At 67.7% G+C, this 16888-nt stretch overlaps 1 protein-coding gene across 2 annotated transcripts in view; it reads left to right on the forward strand.

The window, feature by feature from the left end:
- Positions 1-2519: 2519 nt before the first annotated feature.
- Positions 2520-16888, forward strand: part of ARHGAP23 (Rho GTPase activating protein 23) — a 29563-nt gene continuing 15194 nt past the window's right edge. For both annotated transcript variants that reach the window (XM_059869263.1, XM_059869265.1), the window contains exons 1-2: positions 2520-2659; positions 15514-15693. In XM_059869263.1, the coding sequence (XP_059725246.1) occupies positions 2609-2659; positions 15514-15693 (231 nt within the window). In that variant the 5' untranslated portion in view covers positions 2520-2608. The remainder of the gene's footprint in view (positions 2660-15513; positions 15694-16888) is intronic.

Below are 16888 nucleotides of genomic sequence, written 5' to 3' on the forward strand. Positions count from 1 at the left end.
TGGGAATGCTGCGTGGCACGGGCTGGCATTCCCAGGAATGCAGGATGGCAAGGGCTGGCATTCCCAGGAGTGGCAGGGGCTGGCATCCCTGAGGGCAGACCTGGGAAACGCCCGCTCAGGAGGGACTTGGGGAGCGGCTTGGGGCTGGCAGGGACACGGGGACATCGCGTGGAGGTGCCGGAGCCCTTGGCACCGTGCCAGCTGCAGAATTTGGGATGCTGCGTCCCCCTGGAATTCTGGGGTGCTCTGGGGGTTTATTCCAAGCCCCACCCTTGTCCCACATGTGGAGCTGTGTCCCTTTTGGGGACAGAGAGGGGACAATGGCACCTGCCAGCAGCAGAGGAGCCATCCCGGGGTGCTGTGGGGGTTGATCCCGCTGTGCCCTGCCCTGAGCCCCTCCCTGGGCTCATCCACCCCTGGCTGGGCCCTGCTGGCTCCAGCCCTGTCCCTGTGGTGGCTCTGTCCCCTCCTGCTGCGTCCCCAGGGTTGTGGCCACCATTCCTCCCGGTGTTCTTCACCTCCTCCCCCTTTCCTGTCACACATGGCTCCCAGAATTGCCCCTCACGCCACCCCAGGGCTGCTGCTGGGTCCTGGCTGTGCCAGCTGGTGGCCCAGGTGACTCGGGGCTCGTGTCGTGGCACTGATGTCACCTCCTGCCGCCGCGGAGCCTTTCAGGTGCCGTTTGCACCCCGAAATTCGGCGGTGGGATTTGTTTCCTCAGCTGGTTTTGGGATGCTCTGCTGTGTCCAGGCGGCCTGAGCCAGGCCAGGCCCTGCTGGCTGTCCCCAACCCAGCTGTCCCCATGCTGGCTGTCCCCATCCCTCTCTCTGCCAGGCCAGGCTCTGTCCGTCCGTCTGTCCAGCTGTTTCCCGCCCTTGCTGTTTCCTTTCCCCGCGGCTCTCTCAGCCTTTGTCCGTCTGTCGGCCCCGACCCGGCTGTTTCCGTCCCCTTGTCTGCCTGTGCCAGTCCCCGTCACTGCTGTCCCTCTGTCCTGGCGTTTCCTGTCCGTGTGTCCTTCCGTGCCTCGCCTCCGGCAGTGCCCGGCCCTGGCCTCGCCCTGCTGCTGCTGTTTGTCCAGCGTTCCCTGTCCCGCTTCTCCTGGTGTCCCTGTGCCAGCGCCCCTGTGCCCGTCCTGCTCAGCTCATGGTCCCTGTCCCTCTGTCCTGGCTGCTCCTGGCCTGGCTGTCCCCTGCCCATCCTGGGTGGCACATCCCTGTCCCCATCCCTATCCCTGGCTGTCCCCTGTCCCCATCCCTGGGTGGCACATCCCTGTCCCCATCCCCATCCCTGGCTGTCCCCTGCCCATGCCTGGGTGACACATCCCTGTCCCCATCCCCATCCCTGGCTGTCCCCTGCCCATCCCTGGGTGACACATCCCTGTCCCCATCCCCATCCCTGGCTGTCCCCTGCCCATGCCTGGGTGACACATCCCTGTCCCCATCCCCATCCCTGGCTGTCCCCTGCCCATGCCTGGCCTGGTTTCTGGATGTCCCTTGCCTGGTCCTGTTCCTGGCTGTCCCCTGCCCATCCCCGGGTGTCCCACCCCTGTCCCTGTCCCTGTGTGCCCTGTCCTGGTCCCTGGATGTCCCTCCCCGTTCCTGGGGGTCCCCTGCCCATCCCGCTCCCATCCCAGGGCCGGCTCGATACCGGCTCCTGCTGTCCCGGTGTCCGTGCCGGTCCCCGTTCCCTCCCCGCCCCTCCGGGGCTCGTCTTCATTCCCCCCGGCCCATCCTGCCGGCGGCTCCTGCTGGCCCGGTACCGGTTCGCGTTCCCATCCCGCCATCCCGGTGCCGGTGCCTGTTCTGCTGTCCCGGTGCCGGTTCCACTGTCCCGGTGCCGGTTCCCGTTCCCACCCCGCCATCCCGGTGCCGGTTCCAGCTGTCCCGGTGCCGGTTCTGCTGTCCCGGTGCCGGTTCCCGTTCCCACCCCGCCATCCCGGTGCCGGTTCCAGCTGTCCCGGTGCCGGTTCCCGTTCCCACCCCGCCATCCCGGTGCCGGTGCCGGTTCTGCTGTCCCGGTGCCGGTTCCAGCTGTCCCGGTGCCGGTTCCCGTTCCCACCCCGCCATCCCGGTGCCGGTTCCAGCTGTCCCGGTGCCGGTTCCAGCTGTCCCGGTGCCGGTTCCCGTTCCCACCCCGCCATCTCGGTGCCGGTGCCGGTTCTGCTGTCCCGGTGCCGGTTCCAGCTGTCCCGGTGCCGGCTCCCGTTCCCACCCCGCCATCCCGGTGCCGGTTCTGCTGTCCCGGTGCCGGTTCCACTGTCCCGGTGCCGGTTCCCGTTCCCACCCCGCCATCCCGGTGCCGTGCCGTGCCGGTCCCTCCCGCCGGGCGGGCCGTACCGAGCCGCCCCGCGCCCCGCCCGCCGCCGCGGGCGCCCGGAGGAGGCGGAGCCGCGACCGGGGCCGGGGCCGCCGCCGGCCCAGCCCGAGCCGAGCCCAGCCGAGCCCAGCCGAGCCGAGCCGGACCGCGCCGTGCGGGGCCGGGCCGGGCCGAACCCAGCGGGAGCGCGCCGCGCGGGGCCGCACGGGCAGCGCCGTGCGGGGCCGTGCCGAGCCGAGCCGTGCGGAGCCGGGCCGGGCCGGGCCGAGCCGAGCCCGCCCGCCGCGCCCCGATGAATGGGATCGCTTTCTGCCTGGTCGGGATCCCGCCGTCCGCCCCCGCGGTGAGCGACACCGGCGGCACCGGGGACACCGGGGGCGCGGCAGTGGGCACTGGGAGCGGCGCTGGGGGGCACTGGGCGGACTGGGAGCGTGTTGGCTCGGCGGAGCGGGGTCTGGGAGGAACTGGGGCGTACTGGGCGGACTGGGGAGGGAGTAGGCTCGGGGAAATAGGGTCTGGGAGGAAACGGAGATCCCGGCTGAGCTGTAGGTCTGGGGCAATGGGACTGGGGGAACTGGGAGCCACTGGGAGCGTGTGGGGCCGGCACTGGGAGCGCTGGGATGGCGCCGAGGTCTGGCAGCGCGGCCGGGTGTTGGGGGATGCCCCTCGGGGACTGGGCCGGGACCGAGCCGGTTCCTCGGGGCTGGGCTGTGGGTCGGGGCCGGCGGGAGCGGGGGGTGTCCGGCCACCCACGCCATGCCACAGGCGATGGTGGCCGCGGTGGCCTGTCCCCAGCCACAGCGGCGTCGTGGCAGGGCGGAGGGGCTGCGGCGGCTGGGTCCGGCCCCGGAGCCGAGGGGGAGACCCCGGGAAGGAGCTGCCCCTTCCCGGGACGGGACCCTCGGACACCCACGCACTTCCTCCGAAACTCCCGGCCGGGCTGGCTCCGTGTGGCTCCGGCGGATCCATCCCCGCCAGCGCTCGCCTCTAGGCTGGCAGCAGCCCCCCATCGTGCCCAGGAGCCCCTGGAGGTCAAATCCAACCCCCCAGCTCCGAGCAGCCCCCCAGGATTTGCTGACCCGCGGGTGGGCACCGGCATCGCCCGGCGCCGCTGCCCCGGAGGGCGATGCCCGTCTCCCGGTGGTGCCAAGGAAGGCCAGCCCAGCCCTGGCTAAATCCCCATTTCCTGCCCGTTTTATGCCAGATCCCGGCGGAACCTTGGCGTGGGGATGAGGACAGCGCAGGGGGACGTGGGGCAGGGGTCTGGTGGCCGGGGGGACCCCGCGGTGCGGGACTGGCACATCCTGGCCCCAGAGCTGAATTTGTCCCTCAGTCCCTGGTTTTTTGAGCTCGGCTTCCTCGGCCCCGGCCATGGGGGAATTAACCGGGCTGGAAGGGTTAATTGGGGTGTGCGGAGTGGCCCGGGATGAGGAGCTGCTGAGCATTAATCATGGTTCCTCCTGGACCCGTCCCTGCCTACCCCGTACCGCCGGCGGTGCTCGGCGTTTGGGATGGGTGGGTGTGTGTGTGAATCTCGGGATCGGCTTTTCTGCTGCGCTTTGGGGTGAAATCTGCCCTCCTGGGGGGCGGCCCCTGGGGCAAGGCTCGAGTCACTGATTTGGGGTGATTTGGGGCGCCGGGGGATTTGGGGTGACTTTGGAGGGGTTCGTTACCCACCACGTGTGGGGACGAAGGCTCTTTGCCATCCTCCCGTGAGGATTTAGTGCTGTGCCAGCAGAAATCCTGCCCGGCAGCCACCCCCAGGGCTGCGTGGCAGGGACGGTGTCCCACTGTCCCCAAAGCCCTCACCCCTTTATGGCTCCTGCCCCTGAACCCTTTTCGCTGTTTCTGCTTTACAAATTGAATTTCTTAACGCCTTTTTTCTTTTTTTCCCCCCCTCCTTTCTCTCTGAACCCTGAACTTGAAAGACAGGAAAAGCCTGTGCTCGGGGCTGCTGCCGCAATCCCGCCTCGCCAGCGCGAAACCTGGCACGGGCACCGGGCTGGGCCACGCCGTGCCACCCGGGGTCCCCACGGCCACCCCGGGGTCCCGCCGGCCACCCCGGGGTCCCCACGGCCACCCTGGGGTCCCGCCGACCACCCGGGTCCCCACGGCCACCCCGGGGTCCCGCCGGCCACCCTGGGGTCCTGCCGACCACCCGGGGTCCCCACGGCCACCCCGGGTCCCCACCAGCCACCCCGGGGTCCCACCGTGCCACCCCGTGTCCCACCGTGCCACCCCGTGTCCCACCGTGCCGCCCCGTGTCCCACCGTGCCACCCCGGTGTCCCACCGTGCCACCCCGTGTCCCACCGGCCACCCTGGGGTCCCACCATGCCACCCTGGGTCCCACCGTGCCACCCCGGGGTCCCGCCAGCCACCCCGTGTCCCGTGTCACCGCTGGCACCCGCGGGGGGACCGGGGGTGGTGGGCGATCCCAAACCCCCCCGGGGCTGACAGCGCTGCCCGGTGCCATCATCCAGAGTCAGCTGCCAGGCCGGGCGTTTTTGGGGGCTTGGGGACTGTGGGATTGGGGATTTGGGTTTGGGAATTTGGGTTTGGGGACTTTGGCATGGGGGGCCAACTTGGGGTCGGTGTGGGGGATGCTGAGTGTGGAACTGGCTCCAAACTGGAATTTGGAGCCTCTCCCTGGTGCACGTGGAGCCACTCCCTGGGAGAAGGCGCACGGGGATGAGGGGGGTGTCCGGGGAGCCGCCGAGCCCCGCGATGGCCTTTTATTCTCATTAAAAGGGAAAAAACAGGATTAGGTTTCAAGTCGGTGCCGTCCCATTAATAAACCAAGTTTGTCTTCGGCAAGGCAGCAAGACCTGATTTAAAAAGGAATGGAGATAGATGACCTATTTTAAGCTCTCAAGTTGGAAAATATCGACCTGGCTGCCTCCAGCCCGCCAGCGGCGGGGCCGGCTGTGCCAGCTGGGCCACAACGCGCTCCCAAAACCTGCCTGGTCCTCCCAAAACCATCCCGGATATCCCAAAACCTGCCTGGATATCCCAAAACCTGCCTGGATATCCCAAAACCCGCCTGGATATCCCAAAACCCTCCTGGACATCCCAAAACCTGCCTGGTCCTCCCAAAACCCTCCCGGATATCCCAAAACCCTCCTGGACATCCCAAAACCCTCCTGGATATCCCAAAACCCGCTTGGATATCCCAAAACCTGCCTGGATATCCCAAAACCCTCCTGGACACCCCAAACCCCCCCTGGTTCTCCCAAAACCTGCCTGGTCCTCCCAAAACACTCCTGGATATCCCAAAACCTGCCTGGATATCCCAAAACCCTCCTGGATATCCCAAAACCTGCCTGGCTATCCCAAAACCCCCCTGGCTCTCCCCAAACCCCCCTGGCTCTCCCAAAACCCGCCCAGGTCTCCCAAAACCCGCCCAGCTCGGGATGCCCCAGGTGGCTCCTTCAAAGGCGCCGCCGACCTCCTGCCCGGAGCTCCTGGAGCGGTCGCCTCCTTTCTCTGCGGCAGCTTCTCCCCAGGAGTTCATTAAGGCCTCGCTAATTGCCAGCCCGGCGCACCTCGGCGTGGCGCAAGAGCCGCGGTGGCGCGGTCGGGCAGCTCGGTGCCACCGCGGCCTCGCCGGGATCGGTCACATTCCCGATGGCTTCGGTGTCACCAGGGTCTGGGGAGGGGTTTAGGGGTGGTTTTGGGGGTGGGGGGTGTTGGGGTGAGGGGTCGGCCCCAGTCCTTGGGGGGTGAAGTGGAGCTGGGCTGGTCTTGGGAAAACGGGGTGGCTTGTCCCAAAGTGACCAAAATGAGGCAGCGGTGACCGTGGGGATGGCCCTGGTGACCGTGGGAATGGCCCTGGTGACCGTGGGGATGGCCGTGGTGGCCATGGGGATGGCCCTGGTGACCGTGGGGATGGGACCTGGTGACCGTGGAGATGGCCGTGGTGGCCATGGGGGTGGCCCTGGTGACCGTGGGGATGGCCCTGGTGACCGTGGGGATGGGACCTGGTGACCGTGGAGATGGCCGTGGTGGCCATGGGGGTGGCCCTGGTGACCGTGGGGATGGCCCTGGTGACCGTGGGGATGGCCCTGGTGACCGTGGGGATGGCCGTGGTGGCCATGGGGATGGCCCTGGTGACCGTGGAGATGGCCGTGGTGGCCATGGGGATGGCCCTGGTGACCGTGGGGATGGGACCTGGTGACCGTGGGGATGGGACCTGGTGACCGTGGAGATGGCCGTGGTGGCCATGGGGATGGCCCTGGTGACCGTGGGGATGGCCGTGGTGGCCATGGGGATGGTCCTGGTGACCGTGGAGATGGCCCTGGTGGCCATGGGGATGGCCCTGGTGACCGTGGGGATGGCCCTGGTGACCGTGGGGATGGCCCTGGTGGCCATGGGGATGGCCCTGGTGACCGTGGGGATGGCCCTGGTGACCGTGGAGATGGCCGTGGTGGCCATGGGGATGGCCCTGGTGACCGTGGGGATGGGATCTGGTGGCCATGGGGACAGCCCTGGTGACAGTGGGGGCAGACCCTGCTCTTGCCCACTGGAATCCCTTTTCCAGTCGCAGCAGGAAGGATTTGGGATTCCAGGAGCTGTCCCAGGCCAGGGAACGGGCTCCTGCCATAGCCCCGAGCCCCAGGCTCGTGTCCCCTTCAGTGCCCAGCCAGGTCCCTGTCACCCCTCCGGTCACCCACCACCGGTGGCACCCCCCGACCTGTCACCGCACCCCCCGGGGTGCCCGCGGTGACCGTCCCCCCCCGGCCCCCCCGAGGGCCACAGAGGGTCCCTTGATGGGCCGAGCGCGTGGGGCAGCCCCGGGGCGGCGGGACGGACCCGGTGGCTCCGGGGGACAATCGGGCCATTGTGGCACATAGTGGCTCTTTCTCTGCGCGCGGGGCGGGGGCCGGGCTGCGCTGCCAGCGCTTTCGGGGCCAAGCGTGGTCCCCAGCGGGGCTGGCGGTGACTGGTGTGGCAGCAGGGGCGGGACATCGATGTCCCCAGCCGGGGAGGGGACGCGGGCTGGACGTTCGGCCGATGGACGCGTGTGGGATGGGGAGAAATGTTGGGCTGCTCCTAATGCCAGGAAAACGCTGCTGGGCTGCTGCTGGAGCTGTGTCCCCCAGCCGTGTCCCCAAAGCCACCTCCTGTCCACGCTGCGTCTGGGGGGAGCTCAGGGCCCCTTTTGGCTCCTGCTTTCCACCAGCCTGCGAGGGCTGTGGGGTTTGTGCTCCCTCCCAAACCCTCGGGCGTCACCTCAAGGGTGTCTCTCACATCTGTGGGGGGCTCATGGGGGGCTCCCCACTCCAGGCCCCCCATCCTTGAAGGGGGCAGGGGCTAGAAGGAGCTGCAGCCTCCCCCTGACCCCCCGGGTTGGATTTTCCGCGGAGGGGAGCGCAAGGTGCCTCTGGAGCCGCCGGAGGAAATGGCTCATTGTTAGCCGGGCTGAAAAAAACCGAGACCCGAAAAACGGCCCTAACGAGGCCAGCTTCTATTTGAGTTCCATGGAAAAACAGGAAACGGAATCCTGTTACTTTTCTAGGGCCCGCCGCCGATAACGCCGTGTTTAGGATGGGGCAGAGGAGGAGGAGGAGGAGGAGCTGGCGATGAAGGCAGCCCCGGCACGGCCCTCGTGGTCCCGCTTCCTCCTGGGCTGGGGGATGAAAACTCCTCCTTGGCTCCGTGGTTCCCGTCTTGGTGCTGCCCCTGGAGTGTCCCCAGCCTTGTCCCTGCCTCGGGGCCCTGGCACTGGGTGCTGGGGACGGCCCGGGAGGGGTGAGGGGCTGGGAGGGCTGGACAGAGCACGGCGCCGGGGAGAGCGGCTCGCTGCCTCAAGTGTCCCCAAAACTGGCCCTGGCTGTCCTGGCACGTGCCCTGCGGGTGTCCCTGCGGGCCCAGGGGTGGCACCCTGGGGTGACAGTGCCGGGAGGGAGCTGGGTTTGGTGACAGGACAGAGCCACCCGGGCTGGGAAGGAAGGAGGGAAGGAAGAAAGGAAGGAAGGAAGGAAGGAAGGAAGGAAGGAAGGAAGGAAGGAAGGAAGGAAGGAAGGAAGGAAGGAAGGAGGGAAGGAGGGAAGGAGGGAAGGAAGGAAGGAAGGAAGGAAGGAAAGAAGGAAGGAAGGAAGGAAGGAAGGAGGAAGGAAGGAAGGAAGGAAGGAAGGAAGGAAGGAAGGAAGGAAGGAAGGAAGGAAGGAAGGAAGGAAGGAAGGAAGGAAGGAAGGAAGGAAGGAAGGAGGGAGGGAGGGAAGGAAGGAAGGAAGGAAGGAAGGAAGGAAGGAAGGAAGGAAGGAAGGAAGGAAGGAAGGAAGGAAGGAAGGAAGGAAGGAAGGAAGGAAGGAAGGAAGGAAGGAAGGAAGGAAGGAAGGAAAGGAAGGAAGGAAGGAAGGAAGGAAGGAAGGAAGGAAGGAAGGAAGGAAGGAAGGAAGGAAGGAAGGAAGGAAGGAAGGAAGGAAGGAAGGAAGGAAGGAAGGAAGGAAGGAAGGAAGGAAGGAAGGAGGGAGGGAGGGAAGGAAGGAAGGAAGGAAGGAAGGAAGGAAGGAAGGAAGGAAGGAAGGAAGGAAGGAAGGAAGGAAGGAAGGAAGGAAGGAAGGAAGGAAGGAAGGAAGGAAGGAAGGAAGGAAGGAAGGAAGGAAGGAAGGAGGGAGGGAAGGAAGGAAGGAAGGAATGGATTTCCATCCCTGTGTTAACACCCAGGAATGTCTCAGGGATGGCGGATTGGGGAGGGGGCATTCCAGGCGCCTGGAGCATCCCGGGGGGCGCCGCAGCGTGCCAGCACCCCCTGAAATCCCCGCTGAGCTGCAAAGCTCCTCAGCCCGGGTTCGAGTTAAAGAGAATTAAAATGCTTTCTCCTCCCGACGGCTGCAGCAGAGCCGCCAGGGATGTCCGGATGCTCCCGCCGTGGTCACCTGTCCCCACCCCGTTCCGCTGTCACTTCACCCGCCCTGCCCGGTCCCAGGTCCCGCTGCCGGAGCATCCCCGCCCTGCCCGGGGCTCTGGGGGGTGCGGGGCAGCTCCAGCCCGCAGGGGAGCGTCGATCTCGGCTCTTTTTGGGGGGTGCAGCCCCCCCCAGACGCGGCCTGGAGCCCGGGGAGGGCGTGTGAGACCCCCGACCCCCTTCCCATGGCAGCTTTGCCATAAAAAGGGCTGGAAATGGGTTATTGTCTCAGCAGGGCTTTCTCCTCCTCCCAAATCCTATTAAAACCTCATTTTTCTGACCCTAATCTCAGCTGGCCCTTCTGGGGGGGGATTAGCGGCTGTGTCCCCCCCCTCTGGGCCCGCGGGGACGTGCGGCAGAAGCGCGGCCGGAGGGGGGGCGGCTGTGTCGCCGCGGTGGTGGCAGCGCTGCCTGTCCCTGTCCCTGTCGCTGTCGCTGTCCCTGCCCAAAGGGTGACGTTATCCCCGCCGCGTGCCAGGGCGATGGCGCCGCTGGCAGGGACAGCGGGTGACATGTCCCCAGCTGGGCCCAGCGGCTGCAGCCCGGCGATGTCACCGCGCTCAGGGCGGGGTGGGGGGCGGTCCGGGACCAGCAGGGGTGGGACAGGGGGGTGGCATGGGGGACAGATGTGGGCATCCCTCAATACAGGGAGCAGGGCCGTGTGTCCCCCTGGCCGTGTGTCCCCCCTGTCTGTGTGTCCCCCTGGCCGTGTGTCCCCCTGGCCGTGTGTCCCCCTGTCTGTGTGTCCCCCTGGCTGTGTCCTCCTGTCTGTGTGTCCCCCCTGGCCGTGTGTCCCCCTGTCTGTGTGTCCCCCTGGCCGTGTGTCCCCCTGGCTGTGTGTCCCCCTGGCTGTGTGTCCCCCGTCCCTGGCCGTGTCCTCCTGTCTGTGTGTCCCCCCTGTCTGTGTGTCCCCCTGGCCGTGTGTCCCCCTGGCCGTGTGTCCCCCCGTCCCTGGCCGTGTCCCCCTGGCCGTGTATCCCCCTGTGTGTCCCCCTGGCCGTGTGTCCTCCTGTCTGTGTGTCCCCCTGGCCGTGTGTCCCCCTGGCCGTGTGTCCCCCTGTCCCTGGCCGTGTCCCCTGGCCGTGTCCCTGTGCATGCCGGGAGCTCCCTTTGGAGCGTATTTAGGACACTCCTGTGCAAGCGGAACGTTCTGGAAGGCGTCCAGGCCGCTCGCATTCCTCGGGGTGGAATCTGCCCCCGCCAGCGCCGCCTGACCTTTCCCGCTTTGGGCTGCGGGAGCAATCCCAGGGCCGCGGCCCCTCGCTGTGCCCCCCGCCAGGGCCCGGGGACCCCTCCCCAGCCCCCTCCGGGCTGCTGGGACAGCTCAGCGCCGCCACCAGGGCTGAGGGCGGTGACAGGGTGGCACCCGTTGTTGTCCCCAGCTGTCCCGGGAGCCCCGGTGGGTCCAGCCCCCGTTCCCGGCTGGATTTCCCCCCGAGCCGGGAAGCGAAGCCCCCCGGGGCTGCTCCCACCCTCAGCCGGGTCCGGCTGCTCCAGCCGGGCAGCGCTGCCAGCCGGGACACGCCGGTGCCTGTCCCCGGGCTGGGGCGAGGCCACCGCGGTGGCCGCGGGCTGGCTCGGTGACAGACCCCGGTGACACCGCGGTGGCCCTGGGCTGGCTCGGTGACAGACCCCGGGCACAGGCCCGAGTGACTCTGTGGTGGCCGCGGGCTGGCTCGGTGACAGACCCCAGGTGACACTGCGGTGGCCCCGGGCTGGCTCGGTGACAGGCCCCGGTGACACCGCGGTGGCCGCGGGGGTGCTGCTGGCGGGGTGTGGCTCCCTCGTGTCTCCATCCCGGTTTGTCGCGGCTGTGTCCCTGTGGAGGCCCCGGAGTGGTGCCCCGGGTGTGCAGAGGGGTCCCCGGGGACACTTTGGGTCCCTGGGGACAATTTGGGTCCTTGGGGACAGGGCTGCCACCAGGCCACGCCACCCAGCCGGCCGCGGGGCGGGTGCTGGGGCTGTTTTGGGACAGATCCGTGTCACCTGTGGGGGGACACTGGGGGCATTCCGGCCACCGCAGCGTGGCCCCGTGTCCCGCACTCCGTGTCCCCGTGTCCCGCACTCCGTGTCCCCATGTCCCCGCACTCCGTGTCCCCTCGCCGGTGCCCACCTGGGGGTGTGTGGCATGTCCCTGGCGGGGCGGGCACAGCGGGGGTGACCCGGCCGGCCGGGGTGCCGGTGCCGGGCCCCGGGGCTGCAATGCCAGCAATGCCCGGCATTTCCCCGGCGCGGCGGCCTCAGCGCGGCAGGAATGCGGCCGGGACCCCCTCGAGCGGGGACAGGGACAGGCAGGGTGGGAGGGGACAGCCCAGGGGGGCGCTGCCACCCCCCAGCCCCAAGCCGAGCTGTGCCGCTCCGCTCTTTTCCTGATTCCTCCCCAAATTTGGCTGCCGTGCGTTGGGGGCGCACGGAGGGGGGCGGGCAGGGGAGGGGGATTTGTCCCCTGCCGGCAGCTGCGACAAGGGTGGCTTCTTGTCCCGGGTGTCCCCAGCGCTGCCGGGGGGCCCGGAGGGACCCGCGGGGGGTGGTGGTGTCGCTGTGCCTGGGGGACAGCAGGGGACCCGCCGCGCCAGGGCATCCCCCAGAATGAGAGGTGGGGCTGGGGGGCTCTTGGTTTAATTCCAGCTGGGAATTGGAGAATTTTTTTTATTTTAATTTTTAAAAAAATGTTCTTATTTTTTTATTTTTTAAATTTAAAATTCTTTTTAAATTTTAAAATTTTTTTAATATATTTCTAAATTTTTTTGGTCTCCTTTTTGCCACAGGCACTGAGAGGGCCGAGAGGGGCTGTGTGTGTCTCTGGGGCAATATTTCCGTTTTTGGCCTCCACGGGGCTGTTTTGAACCCTCGGGGGGGTTTTGGTCCTCGGGGTGCAGGACACGTGTCCCCCCCACCCCCCACTGCCGGGGGGGGACAGAGCTGGGGACAGAGAGGGGACAGGGGTGTCCCGCAGCCCCCCCGGCTCTCCCCGGTGGCGACAGAGGGTGACAACTCGCTCCGTGTCCCCGGCATCGCCCGGTGCCCTGCGGAAAGGAAGGAAGGAAGGGGCCGGGAGGAGGGAGAGGAGGAAGCGGGGAGGGTGGGATGCTGCCCGGGGTGATGGAGGAAGAAGGGGGCGGATTGAAAAAAATAAATATAAAGGAAGGGGAAAAAAATGAAGGGAAAAAAATGAAAGGGGAAAAAAAGAAGGGAAAAAAAAAAAAAAAAGAAAAAATAAGCAAAAAGGGAAAGTCCTGGCAAAGTGGCACCGGGGGGTGCAGGGGCTGGGGGCGGGGGTCTGGCCGGGGGCGGTGGGCTGGGCACTGATCCCTGCCAGCAGCTGGAGCCGCAGCCGGGACTGTGGCAGCCCGCCCTCCCTGCGTCCATCCTTCCATCCATCCCTCCCTCCCTCTTTCCCTCCCTCCCTCCATCCGGGGCCGGGGGTGGCCGTGCCTGGGTGGGGGCTGTGTCGCTGGGGGGGCTGAGCCAGCCACCGAGCGCCGGTGCGAGCGGGAGGCAGCTCCTCCGGCCTGCCAGCTCCTGGAGGGGGGCTGCGACCCCCATGGGGGTCCCGACCCCGGGCTGAGAGCCCCCGACCGCCGGCGGGATGGTGGAGGAGAGCGCGGCCGGGCCGGCGCGGGGGTCGCGGCGGGGTCGCTGCCGGCCCCCCCCGGCCCCCAGCCCCAAGAGGCTGTGGAGCGTGGAGCGCTGCGGGAGGGGCTGGCGCCTGGAGCGGCCGGTCGGGGTGGATTGCAGCTCCCCCGAGCCCCGCTGCATCTGGCTGAGCAGCCTGCGCCGCCACGCCGCCGCCGCCGAGCCCCGGGCGGCCCCCGGGCCCCGGCCCGGCCGCGGGCCCGGAACCGAGCGGTGCCGCCGGGTGAGAGCCGCGGGCGCGCCCGGAGGGTGGGGAGGGTGGGGAGGGTGGGGGGCGGCTCAGGAGGGGGTGGGCTCTGTCACAGCGCCCCGGTGGCCGCGCGTCCCCTCGGCCGCCTCCTGTGCCCCATCAGGGCTGGGGTCAGGGTCCTGCTCCCGCTGCCGTGTCCGGGGTGGGGACAAATCCTGAGCCCCAGGGTGCGGGGACAGCGCTCCTTTGTTCGGCAGGAGGGGACACCGGCAGCAGGGACCTGTCCCCACTGTGTCCCCGCGGGGGTGGCTCAGCTACGTGGGGGACAGGGGCGTGGTGACACCTGTGCTGGGGGTGGAGGAGCTCACAGGGCTTGGGGTGACCCAGCTGGGGGGTCTGGGTGTCACAGGATGATCAAGGGGGTGCCCCCACCCCTGCAGCGCTCGCGGGATGGGGATTTGGGAATGCTGGGATGAGGATGCAGCTGGGGGAGGGCGGCAGGACCCACCAGGGCCAGGCTAAAATCGAGCCAGAAATCTGGGAGGAGGGACAGGACTCTGAGGACAAGCGGCTGAGGTGACAAACTGGGTGTCTGGAGGAGCTGGAGCATCTCAGCCAGCACTGTGTGGCTGCCCAAGGCCACAGCTGCAGGCTTCAAGACCCAAAAACCTCCAAATCCGGGTGGTGGAGAGGGAAACTGAGGCACAGCAGCCAGGCAGGACGGTCACCTCACACCTGGGGACGCGTGGCTGAGCTGGAGCCGCCCGCACGGCCGTGACGCGGGGACACGGTGGTGTCGGCAGCCGTGCAGCCCTCGCTGCCGGGCCTGTCCGTGCCGGTTAAAATCAGCGGGGCACATTCAGCTGTCAGCTTAAAAATAATCCGGCGAGCCGGGGCCGGCACAATGGAGGGCGCAGATGGGGCCGGGCGCCGCCGGGATGCTCCGGGCCCCGGGGCCGCGGGACGGGGTCCCCCGGGAGTGGGGGGCGCCTGCTGCCATCTGGGCTGGGGTCATCATCCCCTGGGACTCGGCGGGTTGGGGAGGGTTGGGTGTGGGCAGTGGGGTTTGAGGCTCTCCCCTGCTGGGTCTGTGTGGTTTTGGGGGCAGCCGATTTTTGGAGGGGGTCAGGGCGGTGGCAGAGGTGTGTGGTCAGCATAGGGACCCCGTCCTCAGGGGGGCAGGACCCCCATGGCCACCCCGGGCTCCGTGCGGGACGTGCGGGACCGGGGGCACAGCCCGGCCCTGCTGTCTGATCTCCCCACCGGCAGCGAAAAGGCCCACTCAGCACAGGCACACACAAAGGCTTTTTGTGCCTTGTCCCTTTGTGTCCCTTGTCCCCGTCCCCTCCCATCCACCCAGACAGACCCTGGATTTGAACACCCTCATCCCAGCGCGGGCTGACTCCGGCTGCTGCAGCGGGGAGGGAGCCAGGGTCCCTGTGGGTCCCTGTGGGTCCCTGTGGGTCCCTGTGGGTCCCTGTGGGTCCCTGTGGATCCCTGCCTGGATCCCTGCCTGGATCCCTGCCTGGATCCCTGTGGATCCCCCCTGGATCCCTGCCTGGATCCCTGCCTGGATCCCCCCTGGATCCCCCCTGGATCCCCCCTGGATCCCTGCCTGGATCCCTGCCTGGATCCCCCCTGGATCCCTGCCTGGATCCCTGCCTGGATCCCTGTGGATCCCCCCTGGATCCCTGCCTGTCCCCCTGCTCCCACATTCCCGATTCCCCTGGATGTGGCGGAGCTGGGCGGTGCCAGGACATCAGGCAGTGCCCTCTGCTCCCCTCGGCCCTGGAGCTGCTCCCGCCCCAGCCAGATGTGCTGCCAGATGTGCAGCCACGGGGAGCAGCGCCGGCGCTCACTGGGGCTGTGCTGAGCCCTCCCAAACCCAACTCCGAGCTCCTGGAATTGGGAACCCAGGAGCTCACCCCAGGTGTTGGCACCCCAAGCTCCTCGGTGCCAGGAGAGGTGCCCGTGGCTGCTCCGGCTGTGCCGCAGCCCAATCCCTCTCCTGGCACCGGCACTGGGAGCTGTGGGATGGAGCCACCTCCCCTGACTGCTGCTCTGGGCAGTGTCCCCTGCCAGGTCCTGCCCCGTCTGGGGAAGCCTCACTCATCCCACCATCTCCCAGGAGGTTCTTTCCTCCTTTGCCCGAGGTTATTGCGGTGGCACTGGGGCCTTTTGTCCCCAAGTGCCACATCCCGTCCCCTCATCTCCCCTCCTGGGTCCCATCCAGACCCCCAGGCACAGCTCATTTATTTTGATTTCCTTTCCATTCATCTCCTTCCCAAAGGCCCCACAGGAGGAGCTGGGATGGGGTGGGGGCGGCTGGAATTCGGTGGTGGGGGGCTGGGATTAGGGTTGGGGGGGGTTAGGAACGGGGGCAGCTTTTTGGGCAGAGCTCAGCCCCCACCACGGGGCTCAGCAGGAGCACCTGGGGGTGACACCTTGTCCTTGTCCCTGCAGCCAACGCCCGGCCGGAGAGATGGGGCGTCCCCGAACTCCAACGCGCCCCCGGAGGGGGGGTCCTTCCCCTGGGTGGGGCCCAGGACGGTGGCGCTGCGCAAGAGCCCCCAGGGCGGCTTCGGCTTCACCCTGCGCCACTTCATCGTGTACCCCCCGGAGTCGGCCGTGCACTCGGCCAAGGTAGGGCTGGGATCCCTCGGGAATGCTGCCGTGGGAAGCGTGGGTGCAGGATGCTCCTGTTGGGCTGGGGGTGGGCAGGGGTGAGGAGGGCAGCGCTGGGGGTGGGCAGGGGGTGAGGAGGGCAGCGCTGGGGGTGGGCAGGGCTGAGGAGGGCAGCGTCCATCTCCTGCTCTGCTGGCATTCCTGGAGCTGCCCCTGCCTGCCGTGGAGATCATCCCCCCGTGGCGGTCCCACCCTGGGATGGAGGAGCCCGTGGGGCTGCTGGAGCTGCTGGAAGATGAGCTCTGGGCAAGCAGCACCTCTGGAGACATCCCAGAGCCTTTTGGGATGTGGGATTGTTTGTGGGGACGGAGAGGATCCCTCAGCTCCCCACAACGGCTGCGGCGCCGCTGGGAACGGCAGGACGAGGCTCCTCGGAGCTCCCGGGGCCAACCAGGGCTGGCGGATTTTTGGCTCCCACTTTCCTGACTGTTGGTGGGGATTTTCCAACTGGAGCTTCCCTGGGATCTGTGTTTTGGTCACTCCTCCGGGTGACATCTTTTGGGGGACATGGCCCTGGCTTGGCACCTCTGAGCCCCGATCCAGGCAGTGCCTCTCCCCTCGAGGATGGAGAGATCCCACGGAGCCTCGCAGCAGCAGCTTCCGGCGTGGATGAAGAGCCCTCCACACCCCGAGGCATGAACCAGCTCCAAACTCCTGGAATTCCGGAATTCAGAGCCCCCTTCTCCCCATTTCCTGTGGATGACAGGAGGAGGGTCTGGGATCTGGGTGATCCCACACATCCCTTTCCCTGCTCCAGGCCGGGCAGATCCCTGGACCATCCCATCACCCCTGGAGCTCCACAGCTGCCCCACGGCTCCGGCTGCCCCACGGCCCGGGCGCTGGCAGACAGGGAAGTGCCGTGGGAAGTGAGTCACAGGGTGGGGAGAACCGACTCGCCGGAATCCCCGCTCGCCATCCTCCGGCACCTCCGGCTTTTCCCAGGCTCCTCACTCTGCCTCTCCAACCCCTTCCTGCCTTCCTGTGCCGGGAACACGGCCCCCGTTTTCAGCAGCGTGACTCTGCCGGAGAGATTTGTCATGGGAACGGCCTGAAGCTGCTCCAAGCCCGCTCCCACCTCTCCTCTGCCTTCGGAAAGATTGCTCCTGCCCCGCTGGGCACCGGGCTGGGCCCTGCCCGGGCGGCAGCGCCCGGG

The sequence above is a fragment of the Haemorhous mexicanus genome, chromosome 28, assembly GCF_027477595.1.
Source record: "Haemorhous mexicanus isolate bHaeMex1 chromosome 28, bHaeMex1.pri, whole genome shotgun sequence".
Classification (NCBI taxonomy): domain Eukaryota; kingdom Metazoa; phylum Chordata; class Aves; order Passeriformes; family Fringillidae; genus Haemorhous; species Haemorhous mexicanus.